At 38.0% G+C, this 17,359-nt stretch overlaps 1 protein-coding gene across 8 annotated transcripts in view; it reads right to left on the bottom strand.

Annotated features, from left to right (window-relative positions):
- diaph2 (diaphanous-related formin 2) overlaps positions 1–17,359 on the bottom strand; it is a 381,616-nt gene that overhangs the window by 269,089 nt on the left and 95,168 nt on the right. For all 8 annotated transcript variants that reach the window (XM_026280881.1, XM_026280882.1, XM_026280884.1 and 5 more), the window contains one exon: positions 8,390–8,529. In XM_026280881.1, coding sequence (XP_026136666.1) covers positions 8,390–8,529 — 140 coding nt within the window. The remainder of the gene's footprint in view (positions 1–8,389; positions 8,530–17,359) is intronic.

Consider the following 17,359-nt stretch of genomic DNA (forward strand, 5'->3'; position numbering starts at 1 on the left):
GCTTCACTCTCCTACCACAACAATGTAGACAACTTATTTCATGCACCAACAGGTGAAGTTTTGATAACTTTCTCGGAGTAACTCAACACCCAGTAACTCTAAAGACGTTCGAAGTCTCACCTCCAAAGACTGGAGCCTGTCTGTTTCCACTCTTCTGACCTTGACAGTGAGAAAACTGCATCCCAGGACCACAAAGTAAAAGTTGATCAACAGACATCACCAAGACAGTTATTTCCCAATACTTATAAACTATTAATCAAAGTTGTCTTCGGAGTCAGAATTGTCCAATAATTCAAAATGTATTTTATAAAATAATGAACACAGCTTCACTTCACAATATCAGTTTTAGCAGTACATGAGTGCATTTCTTTCCTTTATATCGGTCATCAGAATTCAGTAGGAGAAAAAATTTCCAGAATGTCAAAACACATTTAGAAAATCAATTATGTATGATGGACAAGTCTGTCTAGCCAGGTGCACGAAAGAAATAAAAGTTTAAATGGCGTACTCGCATTATAAACAATATTTGACAACCTGCGTTGGCATGTCTACATCTCCAGCCATTATCCATCATGACAATTTCGGCCGCCCATTATATTAATATAATTCCTTTAAACAGCCTCAGCTAAACATACTCCATGCCAACAACCATGTACATACACAAACCATTCAACATGGAGGAGCTATAGTATTCTGCTTTGTTTTAAAGTAATCTTTTTTATTTTTTATTTTAGTAAGCTCTGTTCCAAAACTTGGATGCACCTACATCCTATCCATCATGCATTCTCATAAGTGACAGACTTGGAACAGTTCACTTTGTTCACCACACAAAAAGTGTTTGACAGATAGACAAAACTTGTTATCAATAACTATTTTTAAAACAACACTTTTCCCTATTTAATTCTAAAAAGCTCTGTCTGTCAGAGCTGTGGTACAGTGATATCTTCCCCAACTTTCCTGTTTACATGTTGCTATAAAACTAAAGAAAAAAAGGTCCCAAAACATAATTCTAAAAACAGAAAGAAATTGAAAATGTCTTATAGTGCATTCCAAAAGTTCTAAATGCCCTTAGCAAAAAATTCCTCCTTTTCCCCCTTATTACATCATAATAGCAATAAAAAGCCACTTGCATCTGTGATGCCTGATTGCCTAAAGAGATTAAACTTAGAATAGGTTTCTTTGGTTATTTATTTATTTTCTTAATTTCTTTTTAAACAGTAGATTTACTGGTCGACAGCAGCGTTGTTAGTGTTCCATATTTACTATAATACTTCACTATAATTATTAATTATAATTCCTGTAAAAAAAAGTGTGTGTGTGTGTGAGTGAGAGTGTGTGTGTGTGTGTGCACGCGTGTGTGCATGTATGTATGTATGTATATATATATATATATATATATATATATATATATATATATATATATATATATATATATATATATATATATATACAGTATTGTTCAAAATAATAGCAGTACAATGTGACTAACCAGAATAATCAAGGTTTTTCGTATATTTTTTTATTGCTACGTGGCAAACAAGTTACCAGTAGGTTCAGTAGATTCTCAGAAAACAAATGAGACCCAGCATTCATGATATGCACGCTCTTAAGGCTGTGCAATTGGGCAATTAGTTGAATTAGTTGAAAGGGGTGTGTTCAAAAAAATAGCAGTGTGGCATTCAATCACTGACACTGAGGTCATCAATTTTGTGAAGAAACAGGTGTGAATCAGGTGGCCCCTATTTAAGGATGAAGCCAACACTTGTTGAACATGCATTTGAAAGCTGAGGAAAATGGGTCGTTCAAGACATTGTTCAGAAGAACAGCGTACTTTGATTAAAAAGTTGATTAGAGAGGGGAAAACCTATAAAGAGGTGCAAAAAATGATAGGCTGTTCAGCTAAAATGATCTCCAATGCCTTAAAATGGAGAGCAAAACCAGAGAGACGTGGAAGAAAACGGAAGACAACCATCAAAATGGATAGAAGAATAACCAGAATGGCAAAGGCTCAGCCAATGATCACCTCCAGGATGATCAAAGACAGTCTGGAGTTACCTGTAAGTACTGTGACAGTTAGAAGACGTCTGTGTGAAGCTAATCTATTTTCAAGAATCCCCCGCAAAGTCCCTCTGTTAAAAAAAAGGCATGTGCAGAAGAGGTTACAATTTGCCAAAGAACATATCAACTGGCCTAAAGAGAAATGGAGGAACATTTTGTGGACTGATGAGAGTAAAATTGTTCTTTTTGGGTCCAAGGGCCACAGGCAGTATGTGAGACGACCCCCAAACTCTGAATTCAAGCCACAGTACACAGTGAAGACAGTGAAGCATGGAGGTGCAAGCATCATGATATGGGCATGTTTCTCCTACTATGGTGTTGGGCCTATTTATCGCATACCAGGGATCATCAGTTTGCATATGTTAAAATACTTGAAGAGGTCATGTTGCCCTATGCTGGAGAGGACATGCCCTTGAAATGGTTGTTTCAACAAGACAATGACCCAAAACACACTAGTAAACGGGCAAAGTCTTGGTTCCAAACCAACAAAATTAATGTTATGGAGTGGCCAGCCCAATCTCCAGACCTTAATCCAATTGAGAACTTGTGGGGTGATATCAAAAATGCTGTTTCTGAAGCAAAACCAAGAAATGTGAATGAATTGTGGAATGTTGTTAAAGAATCATGGAGTGGAATAACAGCTGAGAGGTGCCACAAGTTGGTTGACTCCATGCCACACAGATGTCAAGCAGTTTTAAAAAACTGTGGTCATACAACTAAATATTAGTTTAGTGATTCACAGGATTGCTAAATCCCAGAAAAAAAAAATGTTTGTACAAAATAGTTTTGAGTTTGTACAGTCAAAGGTAGACACAGCTATTTTTTTGAACACACCCCTTTCAACTAATTGCCCAATTGCACAGCCTTAAGAGCGTGCATATCATGAATGCTGGGTCTTGTTTGTTTTCTGACAATCTACTGAACCTACTGGTAACTTGTTTGCCACGTAGCAATAAAAAATATACTAAAAACCTTGATTATTCTGGTTAGTCACATTGTACTGCTATTATTTTGAACAATACTGTAAATGCTAAACAGAAATATAAAATAAAATTATAAAAAGACAAATACAAATAGCAAACTGACTAAAATTAAAGTATATTAATAGTACTAAAATGCCACTGATTGATAGCTAATTAAGGTTAGTACACAACAGATGAATTAGAACAGTTTAGAGATGGCTTTGATGCATGTTTTCATAGTTTGCGTTATCCCTTATGCAATCAATAAAATAATAAGGATTTATGTTGACATTGTCCAAAACCCCACTTTGCCTAGGGCATTTCCAAACTTTTGGCAGGCACTGGATCATAGTTATTTCTCTCTCCTTATCCACAATCTTGGACACACACAGACACGCATTATGATAATGCTTAATAAGAATGCATGCACTACCTTTAAGAATCTTTGCCTAATTTAATTACACTGCTTCCTTGCCTCTTTGGAAGCCTTATAATTAAGAAGCCCACCTTTTGGAAAGGACAGACGCCCTGATGCCTTAAATGCTGCCTCCACACACATTCACTGGGTTTTGGAAAAGACAAATAGATTCCCATCTTACAAAGTGGCAATACAGGTGGATGTGCACTTCTAAGCAGTCTGGTGCTTAAAAGAACACACATCGTGACACCTGGAGTGTGATTGTTTCATAGTCTACCATTCGGTACTCGTTCAAAGCCTCGAGTAGGGCTACAGCCTTCAGGATCCGAGGCTGAACGGATTCCTGTTAAGGAGTATCAAATCTTCAAAGGCACTAATAAGCCCATTACCTTCTGCACATGTGTCCACGGGGGCTCAGTGAAGGACGGCCGCATAGGCAGAATGATGGATTCACAGGCTCTGTGGGGCAGCTGGTAGTGTCAGCACATCTTCACTCCAATACACATCTCTGCTTCCTCAGGCTCATGTCCTACACTGCTAACTACAACACACGGCTAGTTCACATTCAAACCCTACACTGGAAAATAAAGAAAGAAAGAAAGAAGTACTACTACTTAAAAAAAACACCCTCTAGGGAAAAATGCAACAGCTCCACCATAAAGATTTGGACATAATGAAAAGTTGGAGCCAAGTTCAGGTTTGTCTGATTTTCTCCTGCGAATATATCTTAGAGCCTGCAGATTCAATACGGAAGTCACAGCTGGGATTTAAAGTGGAATGTAAAAGCGGAGAGCGTAATACCGAGGGCTTAGCACAAGAAAGTGAAAAGTCAAGCCCTTTAGACGTTCCGAGGAGTGCAGTGAGGCCATGTCGTGGACGAAACGCGAATTCCTATTGGTGGTGCATTGATGAAGAATCAGCGCAGCCTATACGCCACTGGAGAGCTCTCATTGCTCGTCCGCGTGCGAAAGTGCAAGATCCATCGGAGCTGTTGGAATGGATGACAAAGCTGGAGGGTTTTATGCATGAGTGGGAGTTAAGAAAGTTCTGGATTACTTCTTGCATTGTAATATTGTTTTTGCACTACATTGCAAGCCTGTGGCACTGTTTGTGCAGCTGCATCAGAAAGAAATAAAACCAGAGAGTACGAAAGCTTGAGAAAGGCAAGAGGAAATGGCTGCCATTAGTTACAGTGCATATTAACTCTCCATGAATGAAGAAATAAGACCAAATGATTATCTGTTAGTCTGCATTTTGGCAAGGCTGAGAATTCAGAGTTAATGAAACAAGACTACAAGTGTGAGAGAATGATGGATCCATAGTGAGAAAAAGCCAGAAGATGAAGAAGTGATTTTGGTCTACCAAAATGAGCAGCAGATGATTGGTAGAAAAAAAAATGTATTTAAAAAAAAATGAGAGGAAGGTGGTGAAAAAAAAACAATAAAAAGTGAAATGTTGAAGGAAGATGCTGTATCTGCCCCAAGCACAGACATCTGTGTATAGATATGTGAGTCTTTGCGCTCCACACCTGTGAAGGACCACTGGGAAATGAGAGTCTCCTCCAACCCAGCAGCCACCTGGACAGCCAAACAGGTGCTCAGCCCAGACAATTAAACTATTACATAAATCCAGGCCAACCAATGAGAGGAGATAACCAGACAGTGACACGACCTCAGTTCTTCTTACTTACATATCTATATTGTACTTGATCGATGTACAAAGCATATTTGATTATTAAAATGTATAAAATTAATGATTATCTTAAAAGGATATTCCATACAAGCTAGGCTCAGTTGAAATCATATCTGTTATAATTAATCATCATTATCATTCTGGCCCATTTTTTTGGAGGATTCAAAATCAGAAATGTGAAGCTTACATTAAATTACATTATAAAGCTTGTAAGTACTTACTTTTGTTAAAACTTGTGTATTAAATAAAAAATCATTTTACAGTCATTTAGATTTCTAGGGCTTATGCCATTAGATTGTCATGGTGGCTAGTATTTTATGTTCAACCCTTTGGGGTCAATTAATGCGTATACCCGTTATGAGGTATTTTCTCCTGATAATCCCGAAAATAACTTAAATTACACTGACATTTTTGATCATACAGATATGAGAAATACATTAATCGGATCTGTAAAGGGTCTACTTTTTTGTATACAGCCATAATAACAACAAAACTTTGTGCATTTATAAAATAAAGATAACAGGGTGTCCTGTCTGCAGCCTTTGTCTGCGCTGATCTTCATTTACAGATGCATCAATAAAATGAACTGTAACTCCGTGAATACTCAACGAAGAGACATGAGAGATATATCTATAGAAAGACTGACATGTCTACTTTTAAACTAAATAAGTGCAAAAAATTGTCATGTTGTCTACTGAACTTGAACTGAGCACAGAATATTCTGTTCTCATATTCAAGGACCGAAATCTCAGGGAGATAATAGCAGCCTGGGCTCCATAACTTTCTTTACATTCACATCGTAGATGTTTTTACCATAGGCTGTTATTTTGTATATATATATACACTACTTCAGTGTATCCCAAGTGAATGAAAAAAAATCCTTACAGAACAACAGAGTTGCCCTGTGACAAACTTGAAGCATAAATTCAAAACAGTATTGACATTATTAGTATTCCATTCCATTAAAGGCAACACTTGAATGTGTGATAATTTTATATGAATATGCCCCATTTCTGCATTCCTACGAGTGCAGTTTGATTATTATGGAACCGAACATGTTGCAGGAATCATGACTTAAAACAAATTCATGCTTCTTGCGGAGGACAGAGATAAGGTATGAACAGACTCATGAGTAATTGCACCTTGGCAAAGTGAAGGAACTTGGGGTCATTTCATCACAAATTAATTTCTCGTTCAGCACATACTGTGGCTTTATGTCCAAACATTTCAAACTTGGACGCAGTCTTGTTTAAAAAAAACAAGAGAGGAGAAATTAGTTGGGTCACATAGGAAATAAACTTTAAGCAAACACCTAACTTCCTCTCATCTGTGTGGGATGGAGCAAGTCTCGCTAATCTTTGATTTCTTAATCTAAAGAAACTACTTTTACAATATGTAATACCTCAGTCTCAAATTGTCTTTAGATGGTCGTTGCAAATAGAATAAACCTGAAACTGCACATGAAACTGTCCACTTACACAAACAGCACTGCATTAAGTTCTTGTCATTGGGTTGAATGTCTCAACTACGTAAACCCAGAACACTGTAAAGGTTACATTAACATACAGTATTCAGAACATAGGCAGATATTGTGTTTTGTGATCCGTAATAATTAGCTCAACTCATTAACTGTAATGCATGAAAGCATGCTTAAAAGAAATAAATTGCATAAACTGAGGTAAAAGTTAAATGATATCATCACGTCGACCAAGTATCACGTCACCCCAGGGTGCTTCTCTCCAAGCAAGACCTGACCTTCAGTGGGTGAGCGAGACACCACTTGGTATCCCTCTCTGACTGCGAACTCACAAGTTCAGCCATTTGCAAACGCCTGGAGGGTGGTCCTGGCCTCGCCGGCCCCTCAGCACAAACTGCCCTTTCACCGAGAGGAAGTGCTGACGCCACTCATCTTCATCCAGCAAGTCTGATCTTTATAAACAACCTCTCCTAATGTGGGTACGAAGTGCGGGCTTCTCAAAGAACAATGCTCTGTATCCATTTCCCATGATTAATGGCTAATGGTGGAGTAAATAATTGGATGCACGGGGCCCTGACGCCACACTGTGATGATCTGATAAAGACAACAGAACGAGATGCCATCCCTTCATTTAATTAGGCCAATAACAAGAGATTACCTTGAGGCGCAGTGTTCTACAACTCACATTCTAGATTATGTGTTCTGTGGCAGGAAAACAATAGCAAAGCCATTCCGGTGTTTGAGTTCCTTTTACTTTCTGCAATGTACCGCCGTCTGGGGAGAAGGGCAGTGCCGTCTATTAATTGCTTTCCAGTGCAAAACACATCTGTTGAGAGCAAGACGCATAATGCCATCGGATCAAATGGTGGTTCCACTTGGGTCCTTTCTCCCACTGCGCTACAGTGGACCTAAAGAGATCGTCTCCCTGCCAATTGTGTGATGACCACTTTATACGCTACTCTCATTGATTCACATTAAGAGCCATCTCTCAGACAGTGCTCTGGTAAATAATTGAGAGAGTCTGCTGTCACACACTGTTCCTCTGAGCTACTGGGACCAAATTAAATTTGAAAATTCCATCCATGAGAGGGAAGGTGAGACGATTTTCTGGGAGAACAGGCTGGGGGAGTCTTATTATGAATGAATGAATTAATTAATTTAATTTAATTAATTAATTAATTAATTAATTAAAAATAATAATATGGGGGAGGGGGAGAGAAAACTGCAAATTATTACTGCAAGTACTACATAAAGCATGATCAAAAAAGATTAAGAAATCAGTCGAGAAACGACAGGATACACACTTTAAAGGAGATACTTGAAAGCAAAGGCGTCTGGTCTTGGTAGTGGTGGTTTGGTGTCCTTATTAACGTTTCAGAAAATGGCTGGCTGTCTGAAGTGTTAAAAAAAAAGGATTTCCTATCTATTAGAGCTTAATAGATAGAGAGGGGGAGATGACAGGGCCGGGTTAAAGTGACTGGTGGATGCACTCATTTAGCCGGCCTGTGCTATGGGCTACACTCATTTCATCAGAAATGGGGATCCATACGAAACCGGAGGTTAAGAGACTCATTGACAGGTTTCCAATTAGCAACCTGAAAGAAATCCGCCAAGATTGCCACGCGCAGACAGAAAAACGAGGGTTGACTTTTCATTTCACAGTGAGTAGGTGGTAGGAGGTTGCTGAAATGAGTGGTGATATGTCAGGTTTCTCATCAGAATGTGGGGAGAATGGAATGGTTAGTTCTGTAGACAAGAGTGTGTTAGGAAAGAGTGACTGACCTGACGGGGTTGCTGGTCAAGGACACGCGCAGGGACTCCAGGCAGTTGAGCAGTCTGTCTTCGGAGATCCCTGAGCGCAGCTCGTGCACATACTCCTGTGACGAGAGCGTACACTCGTGCTTGCTGTTCCTCAGTCCACCCTGCGGGAACGAGACACATTAAGGGATCAGCCACTGCACCGCTGCGCTTTACACCCTGTTAGGCCTGTCACACGTTAATTACGACATCTGTATTAGACTTGATCATCGCTGGAGTTCATAAGCTTCCTAAGAAAGCTCTCTCTGCTGCTACTTGCAATCTCTGACTCAGTTTTTCAGCTTTATTTTGACAATAAATGAGTAAAAGCATTGGAATCCTCATCATTTGACGACAGGCAGAAAATAGTAGGAGGGGGAAGTAGTTACCAACACCTGATTTGCGGATGAGGCAGCACCCCTGTGCTCCCAGCTGTATCCCAGTCTCCAGCAGGTGAGAATGATTACTAACACTCCATAACTGCAGACTCACTTCCTCCCTAAATCAGCAGACTGCCCACCCACAGCACTGACTGACAAAGAGCTACCAGCTAGACTAGTCAGCAGGAGCTGCCTCATGCTAATTCCACAGTACACACACACACACACACACACACACAAAGTAATGGGAAATGCTCCCACACACAATATAAAAACAGCAGCATAAAGTGCTTATTAAAATATTATAGTTTTATGCTGATATGGAGAGAACACTGTTGTTGGGCACTCAATGGCTATGTTCACACAGCAGCACAAGAACACAGCTGTCGGTCATATTGGGGAAGCTAAATATGCTTCAAATGTATTCATGCACACATTTTATGAAGAATGAGAAACATGTTATATAAACTTTGTTACTGCTGTCAAACTTTACAGAACATAGCATATGAATAAACTGGAATGAATTGCATGATCTTGTGAATTATGCTCCTAATATGGTAAAAATTGACCAATGGATATAATTTGCTTATAGGTTCAAATTAATTCTGACACTGCAGGCCATTTTTTATTATTAAAACCTTATTAAAAACGGTTTAAGTGATTACAGAGACTTTAAATCAGAATCAAATCAAAATGTTTTGCACAGTAAAATGAAAACAGAAACTAATAATTTGAAAGTGATTACAAGTTACATAATTATTTTAACTACACAGTGGTTCCTGAAGTTTCTACAAAGTATTGCCTATGGTCCTATGACCTCTTTAGTTAATATTCACATTAGAATGACATAAATCAATATGTATTAAGTAGTAGGATTAACTTGGTAACATTAATCACAAACAAAAACAAGAAACGAATCAATATAAAAACAAAATTAAATAAGTTAAATTAAGAATAAAAGAAATTCTAAAAATATACGGCTGTATGCACATGCTCTACTCACAATCCCACACTTATGAGAAGTATCTTTGCACATACATATGCTACATTTTTTATTATTTATTTTCTTATTCCTTTACTTTGTGGTTCAACTGTGTGCTTTGCACAGACGAAGACCTTTAACCAAGCACAGGCGAATAAATACAACATCATTATAAACAGGAAACTGATAAAATTCTAAGAACAAATCAATTAAGTTACAGGTGGGATGTCTTACCAACCCCTTCTACCTATATAACCAGGCCTAGGTGGATTTATTCACAACGCTCGCTCATACAAAAACCAATTTCTGTGCAAGCAGCCAAGCTCGTGGGTTTTTGTGACTACTTTCTTCACTCTCTTGCGTTAGACAGACAGACAGAGTGAAGATTGTCAATCTGTTACCTGCGCTGCACCCCTTGGGCAAAAAAATCGAAAGTGTGCCATGTGTTCCACTTTTTATATACCACATTTTTCTTATTCTTGTCATTTTACTAAGGTTTCTTTTATTTTTATATATATTTTTTATATTTTTCACAGTTGTGTTCTCTGTTACCCAAGTCATCCATGTGTTTCTTTTTCTTTTGAAGCTGTTTTCCATCTGTATGTTCTGAGAACAACAACCTGCCAAACGAGGCAGAGGAAAAAGAAGAGGGCGGCGGAGCACAGGGTGGGCTGTCAAAGTCACCCGCGTAGACGGAGGGATGAATTAATGCAGACAGAGAAGTATGTAGGGTAGTATGGAGCGAGTATTAGCGGCTTCTTCCCTGGTACGAATGCGCTTTAATGTCGTCGTCCCAGGATGTGGCTTCCCCAGCAGGCAAGCTGCACTAATAGGCAGTCTTGGAGGAATAAACAGGGCATCTTTGTGACGGAGTCCCATTTCTGCTCTGTCGAAGCGCAGCAAAGAAACTCCGACACGGGCAGCAGCACTGGCTTATATAGCAACAGGAAAATAAATGAGCCATTACTATAGGCAAGTAGGGGGTTGCAGTGGGGAGACACTGTACGTGTTGAGTCTGCAGAACGTGTAAACATGGCAGACAGTGCAGTGATTTACTCGCGCGATCAGCAGGTGTTAGCGTTAGGCTTTAAGCAGTTGGTTAAACGTAGGCGGTGGTTTAGAACCACATGACGGGTTGTTGTTGCAATAAAAGCGGCCTTGATGTTGACTGGCAGCTGTGAATCTGCACTGACCTTGTGTATTCTGGTACCATCATTTGTGTGAATAAGACGTTCAAAAAGAAGCAGTGCTCTGCAAAGTTCTTGCATGCCTCCTTATAAAAAAAAAGTGAGATCTAACTACTCTTTAAATTGATGCGAACTCACTTAGTCCATTTTCACTGTCTCTCTCTCTCTCTTAAAATATATATAAATATATATATATCAGAGGATAAGAACAACTCTTTTTTTTTCCCAAACACATCTGAGGCACTCAGGATGAAGCAATTCAGCTCTTTCTTCTCAGGCAGGTCCTCATACTTGAATTTGTCTTGATCTGGATCCAACTAAAGATCACTCGGTTTATCTGCCTCTATAGTTCAGATGAGGGAATCTGAGGGACCAGAAATGACTGGTGTGCTTATACCTGCCTTATAGAAGTAATGGGGTGTGTGTGCAAGAGAGGTTATTACTTCCCTCATTACTGTCTCTAGTAACTGTAGTTGCCCCTGGCTCTTTGCAGACCTGCTGCAGACAGCGATCTCAGATTCGCTGAACCACAGGCAGAACTGCTCTCTGTCTCAATATGAGAGGAACCACATCATGGCTGCATCTTTCTATTATTCAGAATATCCTTGGGTTGGAAAAGCAAAAGGTACCTGTAACTTTTTTTTCTGCATAACATGTACTTCTCATTCTTAGTGTTAAGGGTTTGTGCAAATCCCTGAAACAAAGTATGGCAAGGACAATATTAAACAAACTAATTATGTAATAATAAATTATTGTTAAATACATATGCAATAAAACACTAATGTAGTATATCTATATAATATCTAAAAAAGTAAAAATAGAAGTAATACACAATTTAATAACCAACACAGACTATTTTTACCATATTTTTAGGCAGAACAGCTAGCTACCACATGACAAAGACCCTGCCTGAGCACAACGCCCCTTTTATAGCATCAACAACACCACTCTAAAATTTAGTGTCAATACCCTGAAATACAAAATCCCTCGGATTCTGAGAAATACAAACAGATCAAGTTTGCTACAAAAATTAAATAATGAAAAGCACGGTCAAAAGTGCTCTCTGCATTTCTTTCCTTGCCAAAAACAGGCAGATCCCTCAATCGGACCCACTCTAGAAAGAAGAGTTTCTGGTTTCACTATCCATTGACCTTTACCACTGGAAACCAAAGACAGGCAATAATATGCTGCCTAATGACCCTGGCCAGCTCAATCCATAGGGATGATATCAACATTACACCAGACCACACTAATCATGCAGACAGCCACATCCACTGGTTCGCTGTAATTGGGTTTCTGCTGTTGGCTGAAGAGAACATGGGGGAATGGTCTGTGTGCGGGCACGCAGTGCATAGAAAGAGAGAAAAAGACAGACAGAGATAAGGAGGAGAGACCAACCAGCAGATGGATCAAGTGCTGGAGAGATAAAGAGGAGAAAAAGAGATAGACTATGAAAGGAAGGGAGAGAAAGGACAGAGAATCAGAGCTCAGTGAAAAGACCAATACAGTCTTTTGACCAAGCCCAAAGTGTTCATCTCCGAGTCTCATCGAATCCTTATTTGTCAATAACAGCATTTCCTGCCAGAAACAATAGTGCAGGGAACAATCACTCCAGTGAGCCTGTCAATTTCACTTTGGTTCAGAGGCACTGGCTGGCTACAAGTGTGTTTTTTTTTTCTGACTGTGATACAGCCTTGGCACGATCTGATTTGAGAGAGTGCAACTATCGCAAAAGAGGGGACGGGCCCATTGTGTTTCTCTGCCCCTCAACATTCTACACCCATTGATAATGAGACAGCAGCAAACTGACAGGCTGCATGAAGACCAGTCGTCGGGCGTCACATGCTGCAGCAAACAACTGTTTACTATGATGGGGACACAAAGGGGTCTTCCTCAAGGGGGCGCTAACTGGTTTTAAAAATCAAATCCTCCAGTAAGCCACATTCAGACCCTAGGATTTTTTTTTTTTTTTTTCCTGAAATGAAAATGTAAGGTTTGTTTGAAAAATGTTCGTTTAAACCTATTTATTCTAAAAACTAGTAACTAAAATCCAAAAATTAAATCTGCCATTTTAAGTATATATATATATATATATATATATATATATATATATATATATATATATATATATATATATATATATATATATATATATATATATATAAAATCCTAAACCTCTAATCATCATCGATGAAGTTTCATCAAGGCTGTAGTTTTTATTTTAAATGGTAATAATAACATCAAACAACCTCATTGTGAAATATTAATACGATTTAAAATAAGAGTGTTTTATTTATCTATTTATTCCTGTGATATCAAAGCTGATTCTTCAATGTCACGTTTCTTTTATTATTTTAATATATTGATTTGGTGCTCAATAATATCAATGTTGAAAACAGCTGGATTTTTTGCTTGTTTTATTTTAATCCTAAACCTCTAATCATCATCGATTAAGTTTCATCAAGGCTGTAGTTTTTATTTTAAATGGTAATAGTAACATCAAACAACCTCATTGTGAAATATTAATACAATTTAAAATAAGAGTGTTTTATTTATTTATTCCTGTGATATCAAAGCTGATTCTTCAATGTCACATGCTTATTTTATTATTTTAATATATTGATTTGGTGCTCAATATTATCAATGTTGAAAACAGCTGTATTTTTTGCTTGTTTTATTTTTCATATTTTTGTGGAACCTTTTTTCAGGATTCTTTGATTAATAGAACGTTCAAAAGCATTTATTAAAAAAAAAAGAACACTGCTAATCTACCACTCTTTCCTATTTCTATGGAAACAGTCGTTTTCTGCAATGACTTCCTGAATGATGTCATTATCCAGCTCTGTGCGTGCAGGATGCTCCACAGTAATCTGTGTCCAGATCTGGATCTTGATCGGCAGATGCGCGTCTGTTTGCAGTCAGATATGTGCAGAGAGAGCATGATTATGAGCTGATGGAGGGGCGCGATAGCAGTGCGTCACACAATGTGGATGTAATTTATCTCTGCGTGAGGTCACCGCGGCGGAATAATTCTGTTAAATTACAGTTTGTAACTGAGTGTCACTTTAATAGGGAGTAAACAGATAACCTGCTGCCGATACCCTATCTCTTCCACACTATGTGTGACCTTGTCGAACTTCTCAGTGACAGCAGTAAGGGACCATCAAAGTAAGAGAAGCGGTTATCATCAGCGTGCACCCATGAGCATGACCGTAAGGTGCAAACACAATAACAGGATGTGACTTAAAAAGTCAAACAGAAAAAAACTACTATAGCAAATCTCCACGGAGAGAGCCAATATGCACACTATGAAACAGCGGGACCTTGAAATAATCTTTTGTGCATTTAATATGTCTTGTGTGAACTAAATTATATTAATATTCGGATCCCTCCATAAACACCCAAAATGATTGGTGATAATGGGGTTTTTAATTACCTCTTCTTTGTACATGATTAATGAAAATTACTGGAGTGCCCCACTGATCTTTTTGAAAAATAATACAGATATAATCGTTGCAATTAGTGCACATGAAGCCATATCAATGTCAAGTGGTTGCGAATGTTTTATTCCATAATTTAGTGATCATTAGTGCATGATTGACAGATTTACAGAGGGGGAGCACCTTCTCCACAGGAAAACAAGCAAACCTACAAAACAGAAGTTCGCAAGGAAAACACACACACATAAACAAAAAAGCATCCCGCTCTCTGAAGTCTCTGAGTCTCTCTGCTCTAAAAGGTTAGCTGAATGCAGCATAAGTTGAGATGCATGGACAATAGCACCCATAGAAAGACCCTGAGGACATCCCCTGCTACTCAATAATAAGTCTTTTGATGTGTCCAGGGAGTTATTTCCCATCAAGACATGCAGTGTGGCACTTTCTCTCTCCTTAAAAACACACAGGAGTGGTGTCCCACAGGGAACATGATCTATGTGGTCACAAAGGAAAAGAGCCACTCTGCTTATGGAATAGCCCACAACTTATCACCTCATGAAGCATGGGCAGATGTTGAGATATTCAAAACAGTTCTGTGTTCAAAACAGATTAAGCACTCCCGCAAGCATCTGCAACATGCATTGTTTGAGCAGCACGTTTTGACTCACCTACAAGACGAATGTGTACAAAATATAATGTAATAAAAAAGTGTCTTTTTAACTACAATAACTATATGTCTCATATGAACAACCATTCAGTATGTCACAAAACTTGCATCAATCCATCACAGATATTACATAATTTAACTATACATAAAAATAATTTGTTCAATAGAGTCATTTAATCATGAATCAAACAATGTGGGTCACACTGTATTATTTTTAATTCACTAAAAAGAACCAGTTTATATGAGTTATTTCTTCATGAATCAGACTGTGCTGGTCAGACTGCTTTTTATTCATTTAAAAAGGGGGTTGATAAGAGTCATTTAAAGGGTCATGAAACCCTGTTTCAGCGGTTAGTTCTTACCAGTTTTGAAAAATTATACAAAAAGTAGAGGGAGAAGAGGGGAGAAAGACAACTTTAGTTTCAGACAATTTCATTTCGTACCTGTTGAGTTAAAAATATATTTTCACTCTGCAACAAAAATGTATGTGCTGTGGCACCTCTAATAACTGTTAAACTTATTTTGCGGGATTTACATAAGCCTTTTGATTGGTTCCACAGAGTAGCTGTAAAAAAGGAAATGAATCGTGTTTGTTGCGAACTCTGCAAAGCAAAAACAAACACTTTTCTTCAATCCATGAATGTTTCTTTCAGTTAATGTACACAGTCTCACAGTCTGAAGTGTCTGTCACACATACTGTTGTTAATAATTAAGCAAAAACTCTTCTACAGGATGAAACACGCAGTTTCATGAATAATTACTACACCGGCGCATCATCGGCGAGTCCTTTGCCTCATTACAATCTGTGAAGTCTACACAATGTAGATTTTAAACCCAGAAGACAAAGTACAGTATATTTCTGAATAATCGCACCAACAGTTGTCTCCTCACAAAGCTTCTTGCTGATGGTCTTGTAGCCCTTTGACAACTCTTTGGTCTTGCCCATGGTGATGGGAGAGGTTGGAATGGAAGATACAGATTGTGTGGACAGGTGTCTTTTATACACTTAACGAGCTGACATTAGGAGTAATTTCTTAAAGTTGCAGGACTAAGGAGTGTTCCACATGGGCACATAACCAATCTGTGGGAACAAGACTTCTTGCTGGTTGGTGAGGGGTCAAATACTTATTTCACTCACTGAAATGCAAATCAATTTCTAACCTTTTTTTTCTTGGTTGATATTCTGTCTCGGTTTGTTAAAATAAACCTAACATAAAAATTACAGTCCCTTCATTTCTTTGTAAGTGGGCAAACTTACAAATAAATATTTTCCCCACTGTATCTGTGCGTATATATATATATATATATATATATATATATATATATATAAATACACGCACATCCATGTATACATTTCAGAAAAAAAATGTTGTTTATATATTACATTTATTTATAATAGAAATTATATGCAGGGTTTCCCACACATTCAAAACTGACCACCACAAATAGATTTTCCAAAAGGCTTTGACTTCATTGAATAAACACGAGCACTACACGTTTCAAAATCAAAAACTGGTGGAAGTTTTTTTTATTTATATATATCACTATTTCAGAAGGTAATCGACTGTATTCAGAAAATTTTCAATGTCGCTGCTTTACAGCTGTTAGCGGAGAAACCTCTATCTCTCCTGCTCTTAAAGCGCCTCCTGCTGGCAGAAAATATATTTGCATATACATATATTATATATGGGGGCGGGGGAGTGCCGCCACAAATAGAGTGTAAGGCTGTGGGAAACACTGATATGAATATAATTAGACATGTAAATACATATATACTGTATGTATGTAATTAATAGACATTTTAATTAGCATATTTACCATGTCACTGTTTCAAGTGAGAGGCGATACTTTGCCGAGAAAGTCAGACCCCGTGCTGTCAGAAATCTTCTAACTGAACAATAGCTAAGGATTATCCAAAAAACTTGCCAGGTTTGTCAGTTTGTACCTTTTATAGAGAAAAAAAGCTAAAAGGTTAAAAGGGTCTGTAAATTACTAAATATAGTGCTAAACTCATGTTCATATGTGTGAGATCAGTCATTTGTTGTAATGTGCTTTACATTGAACGCCTATGGGACAAGGTATTGCTCTTGAATAAAAGGTTAAAATACACACTATTTCAAAAGACCAGCAACAAGATGTAAACACCATAAATAAATGCGCTAGCAGCATTGTAAGTACATTACAGTAAATGTGAATTTTGTTTACTCTTTTAAACTAAAGAATAAGATAACATGACAGATAATGCACATTGCTGTTGAACATGGAACACTCCTTTAAATGCATCTGCTTTTGAGCTCCAGTC

This window comes from Carassius auratus, chromosome 14 (assembly GCF_003368295.1).
Source record: "Carassius auratus strain Wakin chromosome 14, ASM336829v1, whole genome shotgun sequence".
Taxonomy (NCBI): Eukaryota; Metazoa; Chordata; class Actinopteri; order Cypriniformes; family Cyprinidae; genus Carassius; species Carassius auratus.